Source organism: Tyto alba, unplaced genomic scaffold (genome assembly GCF_018691265.1).
Source record: "Tyto alba isolate M040663 unplaced genomic scaffold, T.alba_DEE_v4.0 Super-Scaffold_16, whole genome shotgun sequence".
Taxonomy (NCBI): domain Eukaryota; kingdom Metazoa; phylum Chordata; class Aves; order Strigiformes; family Tytonidae; genus Tyto; species Tyto alba.
The window spans coordinates 5,284,974-5,312,826 of NW_024881278.1; the positions used below are offsets into that span (position 1 = coordinate 5,284,974).

The following is a 27,853-nucleotide window of genomic DNA, read 5'->3' on the forward strand; positions in this document are numbered from 1 at the left end:
TTTAGGTGGATGCTTAAGGTGATCAAAGCTCAGAATTACTGTTTAAGCCAAGCAACTCATTTTAAAAGAACTCAGGGGTATCTGTTGTCCACACAGCAAACCGGCACTTCAGCTATCAACGCAGTTTGCGAACTGCACTATTCGAGGGCATTAATTCAAAACTTGCAAATACTAGAAGCAGGAAAGCAGTGTTTCTACTCTCCTCAGATTCACTCTAGCATGACATTATCATTTTCTAGAACGTATTTTTTTGTAGCCCTGCCCCCCATAGTTAGTAGTTCGGGTTCTTTTGAGCAGATCCCATCTGCATTAAAAAAAAACAAACAAGAGATACTGAAGTTTTTAAATTTCTCTTTGGAAAATAGTATTTTACAGCACATACAAAAATACTCTGGAAAACACATACAACTTCATTTACAAAAACACCGAATTATAAAGAAATTACAATAAAGACATAGCATAACATTTGTTTCATATAATCAGAATTTCTCCCCACCCCCCAAAAAACCCTAATGCACTTAACTGAGTAAGCAGTGTTATCAGTTTACAGAACCAGACTTAAGACTACTACAAGTTTTCATGTAACCAGTTAGAACAGCTTTCAGGGTTTATCTGAAACCACTTTCTGGCTGGTTGCTTTCAAGACTGCAGCTTGCAGGCAGCAGGGTAGCAGTGTCACAACAGCTTCGGCTGTTGCAGTGTTTAAGTACATCTTCAGCTGTGTGTTCTGAGTTTAGCTTTACTACCCAGTGACAATAAAAAACCCTCAAGTCTCATGCTGGAGCAGTCTTAAGACAAAAATCAGATAACATGGCATGGGACATGTCAATCGTCTCCATACCTTGGTAGCATCCTCTGCTGCATTTACTTCAATATTTAAGTTATTTATGGGCCTCCATAGGAGGCAATACTTGTGTAATGCATGGCTGTGCTAGACAGTGGAAAGCTACTAGCTGAGGAAGCTGAGCACCATTGTGATAGATGCACAGGAGTGTGTGTGCCAAACAGGAAAATAATTTAAGATAAGAACAATATAAGCACATGAACACAAACATGTTCATCCACACTTGAAACCAGAATGTGGTTGCAGTGAATAGTTAACTCTGTTGACAAACATTCTAAATCCAAGTCACAGGACCAGTTGTTTTTTGTGGCTTTTTCAACAGCTGTTTCAGCTAGTGACAGTTAAGACCTTTAAAAAGACTAACTAGGATAACTTAGAAAAGTATGCAAAAAGTAGTTCAAAAGGAAGCAAGCATCTAGCAATACTATAAAATAAGACCATTATTTCAAACTGGCTAGTTGCAGTATGGCAACAGTAACCTTTCATACTTTGTTAGTAACTACAGTACACATTGATAATATGGACTATAAACAAGTGATTATCATCATCGTTACCTGGAGAGATAATGGTTACCCATTAAGAGTAAGTTTGATGGATCTTTTAATAATACGAATACTATTTGTTGGAACAGGAGATGAAGAATCTGGTAGTTCTTTACTGGGAAGCCTCTACAACACACACACACAAAAAAAAAATCATTAATTCGAAAGTAGGAACAGGTAAACCCTTTTCTATCTGAATATAACAACACTCATTATGTACCAAAACAGTACAGCCCAAACTCAAATCTTTACTGAGAAGGATTTTTTCACTATACCACTTGTTACCACCAGTTCACAGAGGAAGAACGTTTTCATCCTCTGCACACTTCCTCCCTGGCATTAATCGAGATAATTATACCCCTGGGGTGGAAAAAATCAGTTGTAAATTGCTCAACAGCTTAATAGAGGAAACTACCACTCTTCTCGATCCATGGATCAGGAAAAGTGTCTCTACTGTCCAGATTGCTTCCAGTCCTGTAACCTTCAATTTCACAACATTTTAAATGACACAGAAGAGTTAAAGCCACTTATACACTTCAAGGCTTCCAACTCTTGTCACAGAAATCAGTATACAAGTATTTAAGAGCCAAGATCACCTTATGGAAGATCTGCAAGGAGTACAGATCTTTTAAGAATAAAGCAAATTCAGGAAACAAACTGTGTTTCAGTGCTTGAATGAATGGAAACATGTTTTGTTCAAGTTCAATAACTTAGAAACTTGGGCTTCACTTTTGTGAGTAAACCTGGAAGGTAATTTTTCAGCTGTTCAATTTGGTGGAATCATGATAGGCAAAAGCTTGCCAACTTCTTAGAACCACCAAGTTTACAGGTATTTATAGTATATAAGTCTTTGTACATAAAATTCTAGTTTTGCTTTACCTCTGAACACAAAGGCACAATAAATACCTGTGATCTTGATGTGTTGATAACTGGAATCAGTGTCGATCTTCCTCCAAGGACACCCTAAAAAAGCCAGAAGGGATTTATTAGGCAGTATTGTCCAATTCATGACTTGCGAGAGACTGCAAGATCTGGCAGCTAGGAGATCGAAAAACTGAATACACACATGCATTGACAACCTCCACTTTTTTTTTTTTTAAAGCCCTGTAAGTACACAGAGTTTTTCAGGGATTTCAACCTTCACTCTACAAACAAGACCACATCTTGATTTGAGGGTGTGCCCTCAAGAGTTTATGCTTCAGTAGCAACACTAACTATAAAGCTTTTTATCCTTTGAGAGGTTAAATGCTCTAGTCCTTACAGTAGTTTTAGTTTACATCAGTGAATCAAGTATTTTTTAAAAAGAAAATGAAATCTGATTTCAACCATGGCAAGAAGATATTACCAAATCATTTAGTAATAACATTTAAAGGATAGGTCATACAGGTATAATGTTTGGGAAATGAAGACTGAAATAAGTTAAAGCATATTTTTGTTTACGTTAATAAATGTGTAGGGTATTTATGTGAGGTAGTCTAGGCACTAGAACAATCCATTCAGCTTTTCAGTTACTGAGTAACAGAACTTTTCAGACAACTGAGTAAAACCACTTCAAAATTACATTTTCTGTAGATCTGCTCCTGACATCTTCTGGATTGCCGCCATCTCTGAATGCTGAATCCTGGCTAGTTAACTAGAAGAACAGAATACACAGACTCAAAATAATTGCTATACTAAAATCATCTTCATACTTGGGTACAGCTTCCAGTCAACACATTAAATGTATTAGTGGCCATTCTTAAAGCAGGATTTAGACAAGACTACCACTACCACACAGGAATCTCAAACCTCTCAAAGAGCTTTACTACCCAAACCTTGCAATCTGTACTTGAAATATTCAATACTAGATAACAGTTCTGCAAATTAATTCTTTACAAGTGTCAAAACTGAGATTTTTATTTGTCCTAATTCTTTGTCTCTGCCTCAACTCAGAGATCAAGCCACAAGAACAACAAAGTTTATATATAACAATAAAATAAATCAAGCATTCATCTAAAGCCTCCACAAAACCAAGATTTAACAAGCAACTCCACATTCATTTCAGCAGCAGACAATCTATTGAGTAGACTAGTGCTTTCCAAAGCAGCAAAGCTATCAATAGACATTCAAAAGTTATCTGCCATAACAACACTGGCTTATACTTTCACATTTAAGATATCCTCCTCATTTAGAGATAATTTTTTTCTGAGTTGGTTTAAGAACAGCTTCCAAATGAGCCCGTTCATTCAGCAATTGGCCAGTGCAGTAATAAGTACAGTAGTATTTAGAGACCCTGTTACCAAGCCAGAAACAGTCACTAGTGCCAAATGTTGGAAAAATATTTAATAGCTATACATTATATTAAAACCAAATTCTCATATCTACATCCTTGTAAAGCTATCATTATACTTAAATTTAGATTCCAGAATCCATTGAGGATATATGTTTTGTATCAGTTATTTCATTCATTCTACATCAATAATTAATACTACTTCAAACCCTCCCTGGCCTAGCCGCCCTTCCTTACCTTTTCTTTGTCTATTGTTTTTCTTGGGCATCCTTCTGATATACACAAATGAGAACCTTTAGAGGTCGACGAATAAGGTAGTTTATGTGCAGCATTCTTAGGATCTGTAATTCGAGTCCCACTTAATTCATACTGTCCTCGGACAAAATGTGCTCTGGGTTGAGAAATTGTGTTATGTCCTGGAATGGTACAAGCAATTGTAGGTCCCAACATTCTTGTTGCAACTGTAGCCTCTACTTCTGTAGGAAACACCAAGCTTTTAGAATTTGGCCGTGAAATTAAAGAGTTCATTCCACCCACTACTTCAATACATACTTGAGTCACTAACAGGAATGGAGAGTCCCTTAGACACTGATGGCACAGCTGCATGAGGTATCTTCTCTCTTTTGTTAGCAGCATTAGATCTCTGGTATACAGCATTTCTGTAAAAGTCAGATGCTAGAGTTATCAAACACTAGATTGTAAATTGCTATACATTTAATTTCCAGAAAGTTCATGTAAGAAAAAAATCTACCTTCTTAGCTCATTGTCACAGCTCTAGTACACAACAAACTCACAGGCAATCTAGGACGAGATACTAATTTTGAACTTCAGACCAAATTTAAATGTAAGCATTTTCTTTATCGAGTCTCTTATGTACTGATACTGTTTTCCAGCTTAGTATATCCAACACTGTGCTGCTTTTAATGAATGTATCCGCTCTACTCATACTTGCACTTTTTTTTTTTTTTCAAATGCTACTTCTACAGTACAAAACTGTCTGAACACAGCAGGCATTACACATTTAGTAGTACCCGGCTATTACTCTCAAGATTACATATTCCCCCTGTGCTGAAGTATCTTACAAACAGACTTGCCAGGATGCGACAGACTTTTACTGCCCAAGGTCTTACACTGCTCTGCTAAGTTAGCAACAGCTCTAGAGTTAACTGTGATCAAGATCAGCACTTCATTAGAATTTAATACTGCTTGGCATTAACCATACTTTTTGTTAGAAAGAAGAGTTACCTAACAGATAAAATACTCTGGCTTCAAGCTACACTAACCTAAGGAAATATATTCAAGACCAAATAATTCCTCTGGTATCAAGTTGTTCTTCATTCTTATGTGTTTATGTATATTAACTTTTTCAAACCCATCTCCCCCCATGTGCCCAAAGGAGATGACAGCTTTGTTCCTGAAGCCATTAGAGCCCTTCACATGTTTAGGATCCACATAGAATCAAACAAGAAATTCTAGACCTCATTCACATTGCAAGTCAGTTAAAAGCATCTTCTTCACAGTTCTAAGGATATGGTGCTAACCTTCCCATCTCTGCTGGAGTTGTGTCCAATTTAGATATCTTATTTAACGAAGAGGAATTATATTGTGTTCTGGAGTCCATGTCTCTGGAACTGTCCAAACAGCTTCCATCTGAAGAAGTCCTTTTGCACTGAAGCCCACTAACAGTTTGACTAATATCTGGCATGCTTTGCTAAAAGAACAATTAAAAAAATAATGAATTTTTCAAGTAATTCTTCAAGCAAAAAAAATATTGTCTGAAGAGCCAAAATTTTGTCATACCTTCTTTCTTTTCTGTAATATCTCTGCAGGCAAAAAATAGTGGAGATGCTTTCTCTTCACATGAGCTGCCTCAATCGTCATACCTTCCTTTAGCACATTGAGGTTGTTAGCCTGTCTGTAAACTAACATGAAATTTAGTATTGTAGCTTATTGGTAATGTTTTCATTAGTTATTTGTCAAAGTAACATAGTTTCTTTAGAAACAGCAAGCCTTTAAGTCTGTCCAGCCCAGACAAAAAACAAGAAGTTTCCAGTCTAACTGAAGACAAGTGCTACCCAAGCACTCCAGAGTCTCAAGATGATGAATGTGACCCAAGACACCCATTTCACATCCAGTACAGAACATATACCTAACAGCTATTTAAGCTCAAATATGCATTTATGTGCTGAGTTACAGCTGTAGTTTACTAATCATGGAGCCTACATTTGAATGGATTTTAACCCGAAGGAGATAATACTCCTTAACCATTAGTTTTCTGGTTGAGAACAGATCCAGGAGGACTCTCTGAATCAACCCAATTGTGCACAGTTGATGAGACCAGACACCTTACTCAAGATTAGACTTTACTAATTTTTATTTTATATTTACAGTGGTGATTGTGTTTGTTTTTTTTTTTTTTTTGTAACGGTTCTGCAACATCATGACTTCCCAGTAGTTTATATGTTAAAATTCTTTCTGCCCGAAAAAAACTGGATTTTAGAGACATACGACTTATCAGAATGACTGCAAATTAAACAGGTTTTTCTTAAGTTACATAAAAGGCTGTTTGCAGGCAGTTAAGAATGCTATACTACCGCAGCAGTTATGATGGAATTAAGTCACATTTAGATGAACTTATCTAACAGGCCTATCATGAGCATAACTGGAAAGTCAGCTTACTAACATACAGAGTGCAAATCAAAGTAAGGACATGCAACAAAACCAAAAAGGCCTATAAGTCTTTCTAGAGGAGACCTAGAGGTGAAATAAAAGCACAGGTATGTACGTTCACACCAATATGAACAGTTGCTTCAAGCTCAGTTCAATAATGTATTTATGTAAAAGTGAGATAAAGCTCACTTAAAAGCCTTCCAAACAGTGAGTCTTAGACTCTTGAGCCCATCAACTTGATATTAATCTTTGCCTTCTAAAAATATTCTTTAAAAGTCAAGGCGCACGATAAAAGCTTTCTTGCACATAACTACAGGTCACTCCCACATTTGCCAAAGAATTTCACACCTCAAGAAAAATTTTGTCCAATCTCTCTGGATTCACACCCTGTATCTGAAGCACACTACAGGCTGTGCTTCCCTAAACTAAGAGCACACAGCTATACTAATAAAGTTTGTGCATAGAAATAAGGGATTTAACATTGGTTCCAGCCTCTCACCTGTACATAAACCTTGTCCACGTATTTACATTTGCCACAACATTGAAACACAGTGCCACTGGATGTAATGTACAAGACAAGGATCAGTACAGATAATGGTGAAAGCCTGAGGAAGTCACCCCACCTGGCTTGAGACTCAGACAAGTTTTCATCTGTTTTCCTGTGCTTTTCTCATATCCCAAAGCATGAGCTAAGAAGTTTTACTGCGTTTACTCATACTGTCTGAGCAAGACAACACACAGCTCATGCTGGTACCATGGATAAACTCAGTGCAAACAAACATTTAAAGGAGTCCACCGTTAAGAATTCTTTATCCAAACACGCTTGTCACTTCAGGAAAGCAACCTGATTTCCTTAGCTGTTCATTACAATAGCTAGGCATGAGCCTGACAGCACACATGTTCTTCTAGAAGTTAGAAGAGCAGTCAGCTTGGGAAAAAATAAACAGATCACAAAAGAGACCTATACTTTTAAATGACTTCTCACCCTAAGACCCCTTTATTCTAGCATTATCTAACACCACTTGCAATATTACTTTATTGCTACATCTATCAAAGTAATAACAGAAGACGAACATGAATATTTACATGCAAGACTGCATGTAATTGCAACATGACAACTCACTGCCCTTCAAAGTTCTGGGAACATATCATACACAAATTGTTATTTTTGAAAAATACTGTCAACAGGCATTAACAGCTCATTTTAGAGCCTCATGCAGTTAAATCCCACTTTCAAAGTTCATCAACTGACAACTATTTTTGACAAGTTTAGCTACATCCAGCAAATGGACATCTGACTTCGCATCTGATTGTCCACTTCATGGAATTCCTTTGTGAGTGTTTACACTATCATCTGCAAAACTTATTTCACATATGGTATATGGGATATGACTGTAACACACACTTTTGTTTCAAGATGGACTTTGCCAAAGTGTCTTTAAAGCTAATCTTCTATATGCTGCTCTCTATAGAAATATTTAATAGCCAATACTAAAAGAAAGCACAATTCGCTGTGAAGCATCTTCCACTAGAATAAAAAAATGAAACCCTACAGAACTAGAGCAAAACATAGGCTTACCTGTATCTGTGAATGACTGTATAACATACGTTAAATCAACATTAACACTTTCTGCATTTTCCACTTTCCGAAATACGATTCCAAGAAACCACATTGACACATATCCACTCCTAAAAAGACAGATTCACAAATCTATCATTTATGCACAGATGCCAGTTATTTGGATGTTGGTATCTACTCTCAAGAAGGGACTAAGCAAAACACTTTAGATGTATGCAGCAGTTAAAGATTAGTGAGCCCATACTGAAGTTCTCAGAGTACTTCTCTCTGAAGTTCTCCCTTCTTTAAAAAGGTCTTACGTGCTCAAAACCTTGCCCGTCAGAGCTCGTACCTAAAAAAAGTAGGTACATAACTGAACACTGCTTGCAGATGAGCTGAGGTGAATATAAACAAGTTAAAACACCTTGGCCAAACTGTGTTTCAGAGAAGTAATGAAACTCACTGTTTACGGCGCTCTTGGTTGCCAGGGAAAGACTGTGGCTTTACATGTGCAATAGTTATAAATTCATTCCTCTCCAAGTTTCCAACCAGCACACGAATTTTAGATTCGACAAGGCCAACCCTAATAATAATAAGAGATATTTGCTCATTATTAACTGTATCTAGCACAGTAGTTATATGCCTTTTTACAATCCAATGCTAATATAAGCATGCTAACCAACCAATAAGTAATAAGTTCCATTCAGCTGAGCAGATTCTAGATTTTTATATCACACACATACACTGTAGTTTGAAAAGTTTCCAGTGACCTCTGAACTTTAACGTTTCCAAAGAACAAAGGTAAGTAAGTTTAACTTGTACTCTTAACAGTTCAGATGCAGCACTTCAACCTACAACCTATGATGAAAATAGCAACAAGCAGGAGACCCCAGCACCTCTGTCTACATTTTGAAGTGCAGCTAAACTCCTTTTTACCCTAAAGACCAAGAACAGCAGTTTAGATAAGGCTCAAGCACAACTATTCAGTTACACCTAAGTAAAGATGCAATTCCTCCTGCAGACTTATCAGTGAAAAGAGTTGACCCTGTTCCAACCAAATTGAAAAATACAGTTCCTTTATTAAACAAATGATCCAGTCACAGTCTCATCAGAAACTTACCCAAGAAATGCATCATGACCAGAGAGGCTTTTCATTTAAATAAAGTACTAGCATTTTACCCTTTTACCTAAAACACTACTATCTTGGAAAGCAGTCAGAAATCTGTAATTTCTTCAAAAGTATCTTCTGTTGATGAACAGAGATATACTATTTATTCTCAAATCCATTCAAGAGTTGGTGAACTGAACTTCTTTGTATAGCAGGCAAACTGAAGCAAGTTTATCTTCTTTTTAGTTTTCCCACATGAAAAACTAAGCCTCATTTGCCTCCATTTCTGTCACTGCAAAAACATCAGCTTTTACTGGAGCCAGAACTTTCCTCATCTTTCTTGTGAGATACAAGAAGTTTTGTTCACTTAAAAGCATTTGACATGAAAAATTATTTGGCTCTAGGCCCTCTGCCCATAACTCCTTGCTGTATACCTAACTGTGACTGAAATCAAGCCGCAGGCGATATAATTTTTAAGTGAACGTATTAGAAAGTTCAGGTAAAATGTATGACCGATTAGAGACATTTTTAAACATCATGTAAGCTGTCCTTTAGATATAGCACAAGAATTAAATTATTTGCTTTACAAGCCAATCTTTGAAGTATAACTGAGGTGCCCTCAGAACAGGGGTCTGTTACACAGAGCTATTTTGCTCGCTTGCTTGAGCAAGGCAGGTGAAGTACTAATTCCTTAACAAAGAATACCATTGCAAATTTAAGAACACCACCCATATTACAGTACCTTAATTCCTCACTGTTTCCCCTTATTTCAAGATTCACAGTTAGCACAATCACAGAGGTTGAACAAATTATTACTGGCATATCTCCCTTGAGACAGTCGTAAATATCATGTCATAAGCAGTCATTTCCTCTAGCTACAGTTGAGGTGGTTCTCACATTAAGTTTCACATAATAGATCAGCACTCCTGCAATTTACCTATTCACTACCAAGTGTGCTGAAGTGATCATTTTCAGCACCAAACCTCAGATGTCTGAGCACACTTCTCGATAAAAACAGAAAATACAATTTATCAGCATTCAGATGCTCTGCACAGACTGTCATGTTTCACCCACGTTGAACAGCCTTACTTCACTTCACTAGAGAGAAATAGGCTTTGGAATAAGCTGACTACATAGCCAGAGCAACTTCACATTGAGTGCAATCTAGTCCTAAATTAAATATTACACCCAGTAAAACCAGTTAGGAAACCAAGTTTAAGTCTCTAGAACAGTAGTCTTCAAAGTGTGCATGTACCCCAGGGGGCGCACAAGACAATCCACTGGGGCACAGGAAGAAAATATTAGAACTTCAGTAATGTGTACTTAACTTGTAAATAAGTGTATATACATTGCAAGTACATGTTCAGAATTTTTTTTTTTTGGCTGATAGGAGTGTGTGATCAAAAGTTTGGAAACCATTGCTCTAGGTCAGAAAAAGCTCTAGCTGTCCAGTGTCCATTACGCATCTGATTACATCAAGTAATCCCCATTTGCTTCAGTCTCTGCAACAAGGAACTTCTAACTGCAGTGGTGTTGGGTAAACAGTCTCCTTAGACTCCTTCCATCTGCTTCTCTAGATGACGCAAGGCTCCTGACCTTCAGGCATACGCACACTAACCTTCTTTGTTCCTTTTTGTCCTGACTCAGATCTTTAACTTCTTCACCAGCAAGATTCACGCTAACTTCCCTTCGCAAGAAATCTTTTAATTTTGCTGATGAACTGTCAGCTTAAGTTGGTACTATAGTCCATGCCTAGCTGCACAGTTCAATACTTCATCTGTTAATACAGTTAAAGCGGAACATTGAACTGAATTTTAATTATGTATTGAGCCCACATTTAAAGCAAGACTTACCATTCTAAGTGCTGCTCTTCAGTAGAGGCGCTAGCAGTCAGCACAATATAATGTCTAGAAGAAAAGAAAAATGAGTATACTAGCTCAGGACTTTATACTTCAAGGGAAACCAAAACTGCCTTAAATGTATAGAATATAACTTCCAGACAAGACAGATTATATCCTGTATTCATCACAACATTAACTGCATAAAAGCCAATTACATCCTTTAGAATTGCATTCTGATACATACTAAGTATCATAGTTGATTTTTTTCTAATAAAAAGTGCCAGTGGCATAATAGACAGGTTTTTTTATCTTCCCTACACTTATCCTTACCAAAATTAATATGACTACCTCCAGCTTCTGAAAAACAAATATTAATACCATCTTCTATTTAAACTGAAAGTTAAAACTCACTATGCTAATCAATAAACAAATAATTTCAAGTTCAGACAACTGATTGATTCCATACATACTTGTACTTCTGAAAGAAGTTCAGTGGCTCAAAGAGCTTTGACCAGTCTGATTTTCCTTGGAGAATCTCATTTGTAACTGCAAGACCTACAATTAAGGTTGAAAACTTCATTACCATTTTGTTTTTAAGACCAGCAGAGCATGATATAAACTTTACAAGGTAAGTGTGTTGAACAGTCATTGACAGATCAAAAAGCAGGAATTCCCTTGACACAATGCAGGCCTACTCCAACAATTCATTGCAATACTGGTTCCTTATTGTCTGCAATAGGCATACTTCCCAGAGACTGCTTCTACCTAAAACGGAAGACACCTTGCAGAATATTCAGATAATGTAATTTCATATAGCAAGAATTATACTTTTACATCAGTTAATAAGCATGAAAAGAACTTTACCGTGTTTGAACTCCTCTACCATCACCGCTCGTGTTGATGCAGATACGTTGTATGTGGAGTTCTGCTGTGGATAGGCAGGGGTGATGATAGGCATTACATGGTATCGGTCGGAGGGGTTCACCTGGGATGTTAAAACAGTTTTGCTTAGCACCAGTTTATGTTAGAAGAAAGTTTAAAGGCCTATGGTTTCAATGTCTACATACCCTAGGGTCCCATACTGGTAAATTAAGATTGCTCTCTCCAGGTTGTTTCAAAAATACAGGATTCGGCCATTCCCTATATAAGAAAAGCAAGTGAATAACTGTCTATTTATAACTCTGCCATGTAATTCAGAGCAGGATTGAACATTGTCAATATAAACCTTACACGAAGAACTACCTTTAGAAGTTAAAACAAACAATAGCTCTTACCATTTTGAAAAAACCCAGAAGAACTTGTTAACGAGAGTGGAAGCCATAGCATTTGGATACAGTTGGCATGTTTTTGCTACCAGCATTGCCCACGAAACCCCACCAAGAAATCCTAGCACGTTGGAGTAAATGCCACGTCCTAGAATGGATGCATTGTAGTTAGCTTTCAGTCTGTCAATACCCAAATACATTCCTCCAAATTTACAGCACCAACTTCACAATCTATAGAATACTTAGTACACTTCAGCCTCAACATCCCTTTTGCATGCAAAGCCAAAATTGTTGGTCTTTACAGTGACAAGAAAAACAATCAGTACCACAAGACTTCAAGATACTGCTACAGCTTCACTCCAACTTCCCTTAAGAAAAACATTCTGCCATTCTTCTAGCACTGGCTCTAGCCACATGAGCAAACAGTATTTTCTTATTCCTTATGTATCAAGCTTTTATACTTAAGCTGACATTTTTATCATTTGTAGTCAGGTTCCTGATAAGCAATGCAGCACCTCATCTTGTAGGCACTCCTCTTTTTCCCACACTACATCCATTAAAAACCACACAGAATCTACTACATGGACAGACCTTGAATCTAAACTGAAAACCAGTTTTTAATTTAAAAAAACCTGTCATTTAAACAGCTATCCAAAGCTGAAGTACTTCTAGCAGTCTTATTTTTTCAGTATGAGGTCCCTCTGAAAAGTTTAAAGATCACAAATAATCACAATACTCACGTTTTGCCCACAGTTTAATTGCACGGAGTGTGAGCCGAAAATTCTCTTTATTTGGCACTAGATGTAGTATCTCATCAGTAACTCTGCAGCCTGTAAGAAAAAAGTTGAAGTACAGAAGTTCCTAGTAACAGGTACAAGTCAGTTTTGTGCTGTATTGGATCAATAACTTACAGTTTACCACTCAGGTCTATGAAAACAAGTTTGGATTACTTGCTTATTATTACCTTAAAAATTATAGAATACCCATATCAAACAGTACCAGTTCAGGTAACTGCTGCCCTCAACAGCCTTTTCATAGTTTAGACTACAGCCAACAATTCTTAATAAGGCCTTTCTACAGGATTCCAAAAGCTAGGTTTCTTTTGACAGCCAGGAACAATTAAGTCAGTATTAAAGCAGTGAGCAAGTTAAGCTTCAAGTATTTTAATTACTTTTTTTTTTTTTTAATATGAACTACCACAGCCTTCTCTATCAAGTGCTCTAGCTATTAATCTGAAACAGTTCCTGTGGCAAACGGGAACAATGCACAAACCTTGATCAAAGAAACGTGAAATACAGGTCTATCTAAACACACAACTCCTTGAAACATCTAAATTTGAGCCCACACTCACCACAGACTCAGATCTCAAGTATACAGGAGATCAGTTTCAGCATCTCGTACGGAAACTTGGGTTGTGTAGAGTGCATTCTATACCAATTTTAGTAACACTTTCTTTTTAAAAGATGTGTAAAATAAGCTTACCATTTAAGCTCCGTATACATCTTATATCTAGGCTTCTTAGACATGAGTCATCCCCAAGGTCAAGATCAGCAGAAACAGTTGGCATAGCCAGTCTTGCAAACACAAGATCAATCTTAAGAGGAAAAAGTGCCAATTGTGAGTTAGAATGCCACGCTGTCTACATAGAACACACTAGTGGGGAAAGTTAGTCAAGTCTAAAAAGAGTGGATAACACTTGTATTTAGAATTATGTTACTATAGATACATCTCCCAAGAGATTTATTTGCCAGAAAACTCAAGAAAATTTCTAGAGTTTCCATATTTTATTTACAAAATCTTAATTGCATCTCCCCTTCATTTTTAAGATAGGGAAAGGAGAATTTTTTTAAGTTGAAAAGATTACTCTAAGCTTAGAATTTCCATTAAAAGGGAACTTAAAATTAATCATAGAATTAAGATGTAAATTCAACCACCTCAACTATACTTCAGCAAAGGAGAGAGCATTTTCTTTAGTCAGTGAGCACTTTTGATCCTGAAATCTCTTTTTTAGTACAGTCCAAGGCAAGAAAATTATTCTATGATAATTATTCTGTACCAGATAAAGGCCACAAAAAGGTCATTGAATAAGTGTCTTCATCATGGTGATACCAAGCAGTAACTTGCTTAGGTACTACAACATGCAGGTTCTTATTCACTGTATAAGATGTATTCAAGAGATAAAGATTCCTGCAGCTGACACTTCGGCAGGAGTCAAATGTCTATTTTTACTTTTCATTTTCCAGATTCTCATGCCTGCTTCATTTTTGACTTCCAACAAAACATTTAGTCTGCTCACATGATTCATACAGCAAGCTACACTATACACATCCCTCTGTAGAAAGCTAGCTTATCAGAGCTAAGAAGAGTTAGCAAGGACACTGCCTCTACTCCCACTCTGCACAATCCTTGGGAGATAAATGTGATTCACATAGGCTACCCTGGTTTACAGCACAGGTTTAAAAAAAATGTCCCTGATATTGTCATGCCTGCAGACTTCCTAGTGGTTTATTTTTCCATAAGCTCCAATTCTATTGCAATGTCTTCTCCTGGGATAGGCTGTGGTCAAAAACAGCAGTCACATGTCTCTGGAAAAGTTTCCCTATTCCAAAGCAAGAAAAAAAATTACTCACTTAAAAGAAAAAAGTGAAATGCTTACCTCAATGCCGTCAAACTCAAACTTGACAACTGGCACATATGCATCTTCAACTGCCTGTAAAGAAGATAAACGTGTAAGAAAACATCTTTTGCTGCTTTACTGTTTTTCCTAAAGTATGATAAAAACCAGAATTTACACTGCTAAAGTGTTCAGTATAAAGACTGAGTTGCTTTTGAACCAAAAAAAACATTAATAAGCTGCAAGCAGTATAGCACTAATACAGTACTAATAACAGCTTTAAGTTATTTAGTCAACGGAATCAGAGGCTGATTCCATATTGTAATTAATAAACCGTGCACAAGGAGCCATCAGTATCAGTGATTGTAAGGATTCCTCACCTTGGTCGTGAGGAAGAAAAGAAAGATTTCTGTAGCTATCTTACTATCAGTTAACATCGAGACATCTAAAAAATTCTGTCCACATTTGACAGTGCACACTAGTCTTCTGAATTTTTATTTTCTACCGCACCTGATATATCAGCTACCTTATGGGACAGCTTTGTTTTGTAGACTACTTGTTAGAACTGTGCTGCAGCCTGCTTAGAGTCTGTTTTCAGGTGACAGTCATGTAAACGAAGGCTCACTAGCTATGCACATGCAGGCTTTCAAAATGTCTGCATGAGGAAGACTAGGCTAAGAAAAACATTTCTCAGGGGTTCAAGTTCTACATGCAAGGTATTCAACAGATGAACCTGAAGGTGATTTCACAAAGCAGTTTGTGTTCACAGCACATCTCCTATTAACTTTATGTAAAGCTGACAGCGCGCATCCCTTCTGCAAGGTCTCGGTCTGAGTAGCCAGAGAGGAACATGACCTGAGAAGAATGAATTAGAGGTCCTAAAGTACATCCAGAGGAACACCATGGCAAAGGTACTCACAGAGGCCTTTCCTCATCACATACAACTTCCTTAGATTTCAGGCTGCTCCTTCTTCCTGCATGTAATTACCTTATTTTCAAGTCCCTTACTACAGCTAAGGTTAAAGTGAGGCTTCTAGGGACAACCTTGCTTTTTGATACAGCGGACTCATTTCCAAGCCATGGGTAGGGGAGAAGTGCACCACAAAGATCCTTATGTGATGTACAGTCATTGGTGAAAGGAACCGAAAGATTGACTTCATTTTCATGCTACATAAGATAGTATTTTAGAAGGTGCTCAGAAACCATTTCTTCTTTAGTTTCAGCTTGTAAGACGTTCACTACCGATATGAGTCTTACATGAATATTATTGTACAGGTAGCACAATCTATCAAGGAAAGGGCTTACTCACTCTTAGATTTTTTATTTCTTCCTGACGTTTCAGTTTTTCAAAGAATGACTGAAAAAAATCTGATCTTTCCACATGTCTTGGAGCAACACAGACTGCATCTATGTCAGCGCCTGCAAAGAGATTCCATTTCTTCTGTTATTATTGGAAGTCACTTTCAAACATTAGAACTATGGTCTAGGTCAAGGTATCCCTGCCCATGGCAGGGACATTGGAACTGGATTGTCTTTAAGGTCCCTTCCAACCGAAACCATACTATGTTTCTATGAACTGTGACCAGACAACAGAAGTTCTACCTTTAGTGTGTACTCCAAGCTTGTAGGAGCCGAATGTAAATATTTTGCCACCAACACTTGCTACTGTTGAAGGTGGAAGATTCTGTGGGTAGAAGAAAGAATTTACTTTAGAATATAAGATACATATTCACCTATGGGCAAGTTTAGCTAGCATACAAGTTACTTAGGTGACAACAGCCTCTATAAACAATGTCTTCTTACTCCAGTACTCAGTTGTTAGTCTAATAGACTGATACTCTTTTCCTGAAGTGAATGCTTGCAACTCAGAAAAACCCCAAAAGGGTAACATAGCAGTCCTTTCATTAACATACACAAAAATGAAGACCTTTAGTCTTCCTCGCAGCAGACACACATAAATTAACACAATCCAAGAGCTATATAAAAGGCGAGTCTAGTGTAATAATTTCAAACTAGATTGAGTGCTGTAGGCTGTTTGAGACAAGATTGGTGCCCATTTACCATTTATCTCAACCCATAATACATTGGTTCAACTTTAACTGCTACTAGTCAACTAATAGAGCCACTTCACAAATTTATTCAGTGCCCCAAAAACTTTAAGATCTTGATCTGAAGTATCTTTTACACCTTATTTCAATGGCAGTTACTACAGCTCTACTCAATACTTAAGAAAGTTGGAAGTTGAACTGTAGCATAAATTCTAGTAGCATGGCCTTTAAGAGAAATAAAGAAGCTTCAGCTGTTTTGATAAGAACACATAAAAAATCCTTACCTTGCTCTCACCAAGCTCCAAAATCCATTCTTTGACCAAGTTATTAAGTTTATCGAGAACAACCAGCCTGTAAAAACACCCTCATGTTAAATTTGCTTTAAAAAAACCCCAAAAGGTTAACAAATTTTACAGTCTTGTTATACCTGTGATTGAGTTCTTCCTCATCTTCGAATACCCCAAATGGCTTCAGTGCTTCAACTAGTTTCTGTGTATGAATATAATCTAAATCCTTCGGAGGAGCCAAGCTAATTGGAGATGTAATTCCATAGTGCTTTTGAGGCTGGCTCTGCAGCCTAGAAGTACTGTGGGAAAAAAAAAAATACTGAAGGCTTCACAAAAGAATTAAAAAAAACAACCCAAAACTTATGGGAAAACACCTTTCAGCTTACAGGTTTCCAAAACAACTTCTGCTCTTTTACCCAGCATTAACCTAAATGAGAAAAGAAGTCCTGCTTATGATTTTGAGGTAACTTGACCTAACTTAGAAGTCACAACTACTTTTTTAAAAAAACATTTGTGGATAAAAGATCCAAGTTGCTATTGTCTTAATATAACTTCCTGGCATTGCTCTAAACATTTAGAACTGATCACCAGGAAATGAAAAGGTTTGAAATCCACTAAGGGTAGCACTACATACAGCAGAAGCTTTGGACACACTTCAGTTTTGATTTACGGATATTCCCATTAGCTTCCTGCTAACATTAAACAAGACTATTTAACACTGGCCTCTTTTAGTTAAATGTATTTGCTATTCTACTACTGATTCTGGAAGGGCGTTATAGTTGATTGTAGAGGAAGGACATCTAACAAAGTGGTCTGTTAAACAGAGTTGATGCAGTAAATCCAGTATTACCTTGATTTTGTTTATGGAAGAGTAGGAATGAAAACATCAACCAATCTGCAGCTAATGTTGCTAGGAGAGCCTCATGCTCTTAACACAGCATTGAATTTTTATAGTTCAGAGGCTTAAGGTGTACATACATCTGTTTTATTTAAATCCAAGAGATGCATGTCAGCATATAAAGCAGCACAAGTCAAGCTCTGTTTGTAGAGGGTGCTCAAATCTAGCTTAGCTAGCTCACCACCCAGTTAGGCCAAGCAGGACACCAGGCCCACAAGGTTATTGCCCCTGCAACTCCAATTACAGCAAGGCATAGTTTTCACCTGCAACCCTTCACTTGCCCTGCATGTTCACGCTTTCTTGCAATCAGAAACAGTACACCATTAAACTAAAGGCAGCATTAGCATTTTTTTTACATCATAGAACCCTTGCTTTAGAAAGGGAAAAACGGAAAAAAACCCCTTACTTTGCATTACCACCTGAAACCAGGAGAGAAAGAGGAGTGGGACAGAAGGTAAGACCTGTACTTAATGGATCAAGGGTATCTACAGAAAGACTAGTAGCAAAAGGAGGAGACACATTTAAAGGTTTATACAACTCATCATGCTTGTCAAAGAGACCATATCCAGACCCTAAGGCTAAAAGGATTAATTATGCCATTATTCAAACTTGGTATTTTTCTACTTCACATACAGACAACTTCAAATATTAGCTGGGTTAGTCAAGAGCTGCTTAGAAGTATTTTAAGATATCTGACCCACTTCAGCTACAATGGGATTAGGAAAAGCTTAAAGGACAGCTTCAACATTCACTTTTAAAAAAAGACAGCTTATTACAGCTCCTTGTTTCTAATTGTTGCCTTTATTCTTCCATTGAGGGAAGATGGATTTCTGTCTCTCAGAGTAGGTTTATCCACCTACAGACATAGCTTTTAGTCATCTAGTGTTCCCCACCCCGCCAAAAAACTTATTGTCCAAACTTTCTTCTATGAGTTTTCCAAAAAGCTGGGGGGGATATTAGGACTGTAGTCCTAACAACTAGTCTCCCCAGTCAGAACAGCTCTTTACTTAGAAGTGTAACTAGGCCTTGACCTAATCTGCCTTGCCCTGTTTATAGGCATTGTCAACTTCCACTTCCTAAGCAAAAATATTCATAATGAGTATTTCCCTTCTTACGATAATACTTTCCTAACAAATACAGAAAACCCACGTTTAATTGTTGTGCATTATAACTACAACTGCTGCAGCAGCAACTTCTTACATGTTTTAGATATTACTTGCATTGTACAACTTGCACTTCAGAAAGTTTGCACAAAACAAGCATGGGTTTTATACATTGCTAGCATTCAAGACCTTCCTGGTGTACAGAAGGTACCTTTCATTGTCCCATTCTTTCTATAGAGACTATAATTGAAATAAAGGACAACATCAATTAGATACATCAGATTCGTTAAATATCAAAATATTTTAGTCAATAGATTTTTTCAGTTGCTTGCATGCATTACTGAAAGGTTAATCTCACAACTTAGAAGTTGAAGAAAATGGCACTTGGAAAGTTTTATTGATAAGGTGATCTATGCCCCACAGAATTGGCTCCCCTTTTGGAATTAAAGGAAGGATGTATATAAAAAATTTTTACTTCTCTCTCTCAAGTGTACCAGACTGCCAGACATGTACAAAGATCTTAAGAAACAAAGTAGCAAACATGGCATACTACCTATTCATCCATTATCCTTCTATTTAAGTGAGAAGCTTGTTGGAGTTTAATATTTTGCAAACTCTTGCTGTGATTTATCCGCCACAAAGAGCAGCTTCAACATATATCTGTTCTGATAGATCCTCGTTTTATACAAAAACTTGAACTGTTTTGTTCCAGGTTTTGTCACTTATAGCTCTACAAAGCTATAAACCATTTCTTCTTCATGGCCAGAGGCAGTGGGTAAGCGTACACTATTACAGTTCAGGGAGTTGCCATCAGCACAGCTGTGTGAGTGCTCACTGTCAACGTATTTCTTTAACTCATGAAGTCAGCTTTCCTCGAGCTGACTAGAAATTTATCCCTCCAGCCTTTTGCACTCTCACCACGTAAGAGGAGTGACTAGATATCTGCTCCTGAACCACCAAAATTGATATCCCCCCCCCCCAAAAATCCCAACTCTGTGACTTTCCCTGAAATTACACCTGCTACACCTTTCGCTCTTATCACAGATATTTCATGCTAACAAAAAGCCTACCAGACACCTGCTGGCAAGTTAAAGCACCTTATTCTTGACGCCAACATTCAGGGAAAACCAAAACAAAACAAAACAAAAACACCTTATCTTCCCCGTTTAAGCAGGATACGCCGCCTAAAAGGCAGCGCGAAGCCACCGCCAGCGATAGCCAGCCAAGCCGTTGCCAGGTGACGGCGACAACACAATGGGGACACCGGCCCCGCCACCCTCACGCACAATCGCGCCAGAGCCGGAGGCTCCGGCAGCCGCAGAGCTTCAGCCCATCCCCGCAGTCCCTGCCACTGCACGGAAAAGGCTTGTCGCTCTGGTTTTCCCTGACGGGGAGACAGGTTTCCCCTCCCTCAACACCCGCCGGGACGCGCAGCCTGCAGCGCTGCCAGGTCCCTCAGGAGGCTGAGGCGGGAAAACGCCCTCAGGGAGCGGCGAGGGGAGGGGTGTGGGGGGGTGTGCGGCCGCCTCACCCGCACGTCTCCTTCATGGCACCCCCGCGCAGCACCGCGCACCCGGCCCGCCGCTCGCGCCCCTTCTAACCGGCGCGCCGCCACCGCCTCCTTCCCGACGGCCACTGCGGCGCTCGGCCAATGGGGGTGGGGGTGGGGGGGGTAGCGCACAAAGCGGGGTGGGGCTTGGCGGGGAGGACCCGCCCCCCGCCGGATCGACCAATAGGAGCGGGGGGGGAGCGCACTCGGCGGGGTGGGGTTTGGAGAGGACACGCCCCCCGCCGGCTCGGCCGCCCGTCTCCCCCTGGTGGCTGTTGGCGGCGCGCGCCTGAGGCGAATCCCGCCCCGCCTCTCACCGCGGCCGCGGTCGCTTGGCAGGGCGGCCATCCGGTCACCCCCGCCCGTACCGGGGCGGAGAAGTCCCCCTGGCCTTAAACCGGGCGATGCAGAAGCCGCTCTTCTCCTCGCAGGAGAGAGGAGGTGGGCAGGTGAGGGAGGCACGCCGCGCTGGCTGCCGGCGGAGCGGGATCGCCCCCTGAGGAGAAGCCGTGCGAGGCGGGGAAGGCTGCCTCCCCCTCCCGGCCCGTCGGGGGCTTCTCTTTGCCTTCTGCACGTCGCCGAAGATGCGTCTCTTGGTATTGCTGGCACCCGCCGCCCCGCTCGGCAGCTGAGGGAAGCTTTCCGCGGCGGGGAGGCGCGGCACGGGCCGGCGCCCACCCGTGAGTGGGCTGGCGTGCCGCGCGAAGGTGGTCCCACCAGCAGCCTTCTCCCTCCTAAAGTTCAGGGACGTTCCCGCGCCGCCTTCCTGACACCCCCTGGCAGAGGGGGGAGAGAGAAACAAACGGCAGCCGCTCCAGCGTTAACTTTTTCTCGTCCAGCGAGCGCTGAAGAGCAAGCGGGGTGTCGCTGGGCTTCACGCTGCTGTGGGGAGGATTTAGCACACGTTGCTCGTGACAGCAGGAAGTTTTGAGGGCTGACCATAACTTATCGCCATATATCATTTTGGGCCAGCATAGGCTATTACAAGCTGCCAATTAAAGCAGCCAAAATGCCTTGAGACTATTCTGTGCCGTGGCATTTAGACGGCAATTCCCCCCCCTCACCTTTGAGCCGGCAAAAAGTTCAAGGTAAATCCATACTGTTTTTGTAAAGTTAAATAAAGCTCTGGAAACGTGTTTGCTTCCCAACTGCCCCGATGTCTTGCCGTATCAGAACCTTTCTCTGAGATTAACACATGCATCATTTCTGTACTGTTTTGGGTTGCCTGTAGTGCTTTTGTTGAAGTAAAGTACATTTTGTCTTGCAAAATACTTTGAAGAAATACAAATGTAACTTTTGTCCTAAAGTTTCAACAGACTAATAAAATAAATGTTTGGTGCTCAGACACAAAGGTACTTTTAGCAGGATAGCCTTACCTACCCTATGCAAATAACTTCATACTATGGCAAGTTAAAAATTACTTTATTGAATATTTGCATGGCAGTACTTGTGCTAACATTTCAAAGTCTTTGAAACTCAGATGCTTTTGCAAGAAGTTGCACTGGTAAAGCCAAAAAAAAAAAAAGTTTTCAAGCAAATTTCTTGAGAGTTCTTTTTTTTTTTTTTTTTTTTTTTAATCAATCTATAGTCATTACTTTTTTATTCTCATAGTTTTATCATGGTTTCTATTAATATTTTATGATCCTCACAACACTACTGGGGTCCTAGATGCAAGAAAACTGTTGTGTACTACTCCCTGTTCTTTTCTCTCAGGTTGATACTAGCTGTTTTGTGTGAGGAAAACACCTGCCTTTGTTTTTTCTGAGTTTAGGTGGCTAATTAGCCCATTTATTTATTTAATCTATTTGTGCTGTATGCTTCAGTATCTCAGCAGTAGCTACATTTGCCTACAGATGTGATGGAAGGTTTTTAATGGAGGGCTGATACCCTTAAATGACCTGCAACGTCTAGAAAGAAGACAACAGGTCTTCAATAACAGAAGTTTTTACTCAGGTGCAATTCTAATGTTAAATGGAAATGAAGACTGGTCAAGCTTAACTTGCTTGTTTCAATCATGTAAACTATTAAAGAGAAAAGGCAGAGGTAGCGTGAGAAACAACAGTTGTTAACAGTGGTTGAGGTGAGGTAGTCATGTAGTTAGTTCTTACAGTGACTAGGGCTCAAATAAAGAAATAATTTACTTTTTTTTTTTTCTGGTAAAAGCAACAGTTATGAAGTGCTCTGCGAACAATAGTTCAGTAGTGTTCTGTTATTTTGTTCAAGTTTATGAATTCTAGTTTCTAGTATTATCTTTTGAAGGTACTTGAGGGTCTTTTTGAAGGACAGAACTGAGAAGACAGGGTTGGTTATTCTTCGAGTAGTATTTTTGTGTAGAAAACAAGGTTATTTTGTTGTTTTCTAGCTGTTTATATAAAACTTTTTAGAACACGTAACTGTGGCATTTTCCCTACATAGTTTCCACAATATTATATATGGCAGTGGCTGAAACATGTTTTAGAATGTGTAGAATTTGGTAAGACTTTATTTCAAGGTAGAGCTTTCCTCTGCTGTGTATATTAACTTTAAAACACTTCTGTATAGTGCCCGGGTTATAAAAATGCCCGATAAACAATAAAACGTTGTTGGTTAGGGCTCTTTGTTTTGGTGTGTGCATGTGTTATCCAGGTAGCATATTGATAAAGTGAAATTTATTTTCTTATAGTGATATGGGGGTGTTTTGTGTTTGTTTGGTCTGTTTTTAAAATTGCTGGTATGTTTTAAAGGAGTATTTTCTGTAGCATAAGTGGGGTAACATCTGAGTACTTTTAGTCTGTTTGAGGGTATTACTGATTTTATGGAGATATGCTTTATAAACACAGATATGTAGGCTGTGTGCTGTCCTATGTTATACACTGTATATCTTGCATTTTAATCTTATCTATAAAGTTAATGGTAGTGGGATGTGTTTTAGAAATCACTTGTGGGACACCCTGTTTTTTGATAGATTTTTAAAATTCCACATTCCGCAGTCTTAAATGCTTATTCCTGGCTAAAAGAAGTTGTCTATGTACTTAGCATAGATTTGCTGCTGTTGTTTCTTACTACTTCTCTACTCTGGTCTATTTAGCTGCTGCCCCTGTATTCTACAGGGGATACTTGCCTGTAAATATCCGTCTCCTTTTAGTAGAAAGTGGCCATGGTGTTCTTTTGTCTGCTTACACACCTTTCTTGTATATTCAAAATTGACTAACTAGCTTTTTCCTCAGTGCACAGCTCCTGGAAGCTGTTTAGGCTAATCTTTAAGTCTTTGTTGTGTCACTTTTTGGCTAGGTAAGTTAGTTCAGGTGTCTAATTATGTAGCTAGGTGGTCAGAAATACTGACCGGGGGAAGGACAAAGAACGTATTATGAGGAGAGAGGAGGAATGAAGTGGTTTCTTTCAGTATTCCCAAGGTAAATCCTGTACATTAGATTAGAGAGGATCCTTCTCGCTTACTTAAACTCTACTCTCATACAGTAGTTCTATGGCAGTTTAAATTGGTTTAACCCAGACTGATGTGATTTTTCTCCTCTCCCTCAAAGAGCCCATGCTGGACTGGTGTTGAGCTAGGTCTGTTTTCTAATTGTTGGAGTGCATGCAGGCTCCTGAACGATACTGTTGGTGCAAGGAAAAAGCAGAACCCCAAGCAAAGTTGTGTAAGTAGAGAGGTGGGATGATAGTCTGTGCTTAGACTGGTTGACAGTCTACCCGAAGACTTGCATCTTTTTCTAGTAGATCAGTTGGTTTAAGGAAAGTTATAATCTCTCCCTACAACTCCTCTGCTTTAATTCTCCTGCAATTCTGTGCATTGTGAAATGTATACAGCTAGGTGTGTGTAGCTGCCTGTTGTGTTTGTACTTGTACACAAGCACACCCATAAACGCGTAGACGAATGCAAATTTTTGTGAACTACTTAACATTTCGATATTAGTGGGATAGCTTGGAGGTTTTCTTATGGCGCAGAACACTACCAGTTTTTTAGGATCAACTCTTATTCACAGAGGGATGGACATTGATGTTACTAGAGTCAAATATTTTCATGCTGCATGTGTCACAGGCTGAATTGTCTGTATTTTATGGGTATGTGGAAGATGCTCAGATCTGTGCTTTAACACGTGTACCATCTATCAGCTGGCCTTCTGGCACTGTTCGTTGTCTACGTTTATTTGGAGATAGTTCTTTTACTAAGTGGGATGTCTCTGAGGGGCTGATATTTATGAGGGAGTGTGGAGCTGTAGTCATATGACAATGGAAAGAATAAGCACTGTGCCTATGTGAATGAAAAAGGTGCAATATTTTTTTTTTTCTGTCATTTTCTTAGTTTTGTAGCTTTTCCTCGTTAATTGTGCGGCAACCCATAAAAGAGACTTTATTATCCAGAAGTATTTTTATTGTATTTTATTTGTCAAAGTGCATCATGACTGTTAATAAGTTTTAATGTTTTAACATTTTAATGATTAAGGGAGAGTGAAACTTCAAACAGATTTTTGAAGGCAGTTTTGGAGGAGTTTTAGGTGTATGCATGAAAGTTATGTACGAACTACTGCACCTGAACCTTTCTGCTTCAACATACACAATCTGACTGAAAGGTGAAACTGCTACAGAGAAAATATTTGTGTGATATTAAAATATTACCCACATAACAGAAAAAAAATTATCAGAAAAGGATTTTATTCAAACTTCGGACTTTTCTTACAAATGTGGAGGATCTTATCTGTGTAATGTACCATATTTCACTAGAGGAAGATTTTTGTCAGCAATAATTTCTATATATATGTTTAGGCCCTGATGCATATCAGCTAAAAATAACATGAAATTCAATTCCAGAAAGCTGCATTTTGCAATAAATGTTCTCAAGATTTACTAATCTATCACATTATGTGGGAAGATATATGGTAAGAGATAACAGTGAATCAGTAAAAGGTGGAGTTGCTGTGGACAGATATCAGGTGAAGGGATTTAAATAAGGGGTGGCTGAAGGTTTTTTAGTTTGTTGTGTTTTGGGGGGGGGGTGGTGGTGTTCTCCTTTATCTTTGCATTTCATCCATTTACTTAAGGGACATAAGTCTATGAAATGCTGGTATTTGTAACCTAACAAGAAGATAATGTAAATACCCAAAACATTCATATTTTATGTCAGTCCTAGCTTGCTGCTGAAAGGCTTAGCTTACCTTGGAGGGCATGACTTTGGGGCTGTGTCTTTACACTGCTGTATGTCTTCCTAGGCTGGCTTGCTGCTAATGGCTGTTGGCTCTGACAGTTACAGTGGCATCCCAGCTTAACTGCAATCACTCAGTAGGATTTCAACTTGCCACCCTATGCTGAGCCAGCGAAACAGCACCTCTGCTCTGCTTTTTTAGGGAAGGCTTGAATGCTTGTGCCCCTTAATGTGAAGTTAGTTACAGCTCTTCACCTGGTCAGCAACAACAAAAGACTGCATAAACGTGCACTGGCTTGTAGGGCAGGTGCAATGTCATCAGGAGATGGACGGGTCATTCCCTTGTTTCACTTCAAATTGAAGTTAAGATTAATTACGGTGTTACCAGCTTCTAAAACAGGTTAGTTAATGGGAAGGAACTGTGAGCTCACTGAAGCAGCACTAATCTTGCTGCTCTCAATGAAGTGTCTGTCTTTGATCAGCTCATTCTCTCTCAGCAGGCCGAAAAATAGCCACAGGATACGAGTGCTTAGTTTACAATCATGTTAATTTTGCTTTAGGTTTGTCTTTAGCTGTTGGAGATTAATGAATCAAAATGGTGCTTAAATTTGCAACCAGCTCTCTTCTAATCACTTGGCAGTGTTATTTCTAGATGTTTTCTACTTTGATTACCTGAGCCAATCATCTAAAGGACTCTGCTATTCTGCCATGTGATAGTGGGGTGCAGCCTTAAATGTCTAGGAACTAGAAAGATGACAGAGGAGGGTGTTGAGGTTTTTTTTTGCCTTTTCAACTATTTCCTGTGTATTTGTTGCAGCCATGTCCAAATCCACCATTTGCCTTTCCTCTTTGCCCATTTTTGTCCATACAGCAATCTCCTCTGACCTTAGAAGAGCCTCCTTTGATTCCACCAGCACCTATCAGACACAGAGACAGTATGTTGGGGATATTCACTTATGTGGAAGTGCAGACAGGACCTTTGCTTGACAGTTAAGCAAAAGCAAAGGGGCTGCTTAGCAAGGTCTATGTATGCTAGCATTCGGATAAGCAGCTGGTATATAGAATTATAGGTTTCTTCAATTTCTTGGGGTTTCACTGTAAGGGAAAGACTAAGGTGGTAAGTCTGAGTGTCCTGAAGTGTTTGCATCTCCTATAAACAGCCTAGATGTTTTGGCTCTGTAAAAATTTGTTTTAAACTCTGGTACCCTCCAAAGGTATTATGTGTGTAAAGTTCTTTGCCTTTGAGGTTTACCTATAAGATGTTTCCTTTCAGGGAAGAAAGTTGAGTGGAAAGTGCACTTGTCTTAGAGAAACAGTCATAAGTTACAAAAATGGTGGTCTCTGATAGCTAATACCTGAAGAAGGAGAAAAAAAAAAATCTTGTGATAAGTGTTGGTTCAGAAATAGTTGCCAGGAAGATACTGCCCAAATTTAATGGGATGCCTTCTACTGTGTTTGTTTTTTGTTTTTTGTTTTTTTCTTTACCATACTACTTCCATTTTACAGGTAATATTTCTTTTATAGGAGTGCTGAAGAGGTGTAGCTTGTTAATGTTTAAAAAGTGTTTTATTTGATCTGAACAGAAGTTTCTCTAGATGAATGTGCGGTATCTTGGTTTTTGATTAGCTTTATATAGAGAGCAGAAACACTTATTTTTCTCTTGATAGAGGAAGAGAACAAACCTGTTTAATCTTTGCATTGTCCTATACTTTTATTTTGGGTGGGGGTGGGCGCCCAGGTCCTTGAACAGCTGATGTTGTGTAGCACTGGTATTTGTTCTAGTTCCATTATAGTTCGAACGTGGATGTGAGACTGGTTTGGGGCATTAAAGCTTGATGCTAATAGCCCCGATGCACTATCTCTTATCGTGTTGAGGAGTCTTCTTTGTCATGAATTCATTAGTTTCATGCAGAGATCGTATATAATTGTGATTGCTTGCAGAGAACTTTAAAGAGAGGAATGTATACCGATAATTACTGAAACACCTTAATTCTGTGTGAGAATTAGGAGAAATTTTCATATCTATTAACCTTGTAGTAAGACCTTGCTGAAGTTTGGTTTTTTGTTTTGTTTTGTTTTTTTCTCACCTTTTTATGTGACAGCATTACGTGCAACTTCAT

At 38.9% G+C, this 27,853-nt stretch overlaps 1 protein-coding gene across 1 annotated transcript; it reads right to left on the minus strand.

Annotated features, from left to right (window-relative positions):
- Nucleotides 1–633: 633 nt before the first annotated feature.
- On the minus strand, nt 634–20,665 carry PAPOLG (poly(A) polymerase gamma). Its single transcript, XM_042789613.1, has 22 exons — nt 20,579–20,665; nt 17,187–17,345; nt 17,044–17,110; nt 16,314–16,395; nt 16,021–16,130; nt 14,754–14,807; nt 13,580–13,691; nt 12,838–12,927; nt 12,107–12,245; nt 11,900–11,972; nt 11,697–11,817; nt 11,303–11,387; nt 10,845–10,898; nt 8,347–8,466; nt 7,905–8,014; nt 5,456–5,577; nt 5,197–5,366; nt 4,208–4,314; nt 3,893–4,131; nt 2,948–3,019; nt 2,293–2,349; nt 634–1,512 (listed from the first exon to the last, which is right to left on the minus strand). The coding sequence occupies exons 1-22, from the start codon at nt 20,593–20,595 to the stop codon at nt 1,414–1,416; spliced, it is 2,259 nt and encodes a 752-aa protein (XP_042645547.1). The 5' UTR covers nt 20,596–20,665; the 3' UTR covers nt 634–1,413.
- Between the last annotated feature and the right edge of the window lie 7,188 nt (nt 20,666–27,853).

Coding starts and splice junctions, on each gene's coding strand:
- PAPOLG (XM_042789613.1), bottom strand. Junction 17,111..17,186: donor GAGGAAGAACTCAATCACAG/GTATAACAAGAC, acceptor GTGTTTTTACAG/GCTGGTTGTTCTCGATAAAC. Junction 11,818..11,899: donor TACCAGTATGGGACCCTAGG/GTATGTAGACAT, acceptor TTAACATCCCAG/GTGAACCCCTCCGACCGATA.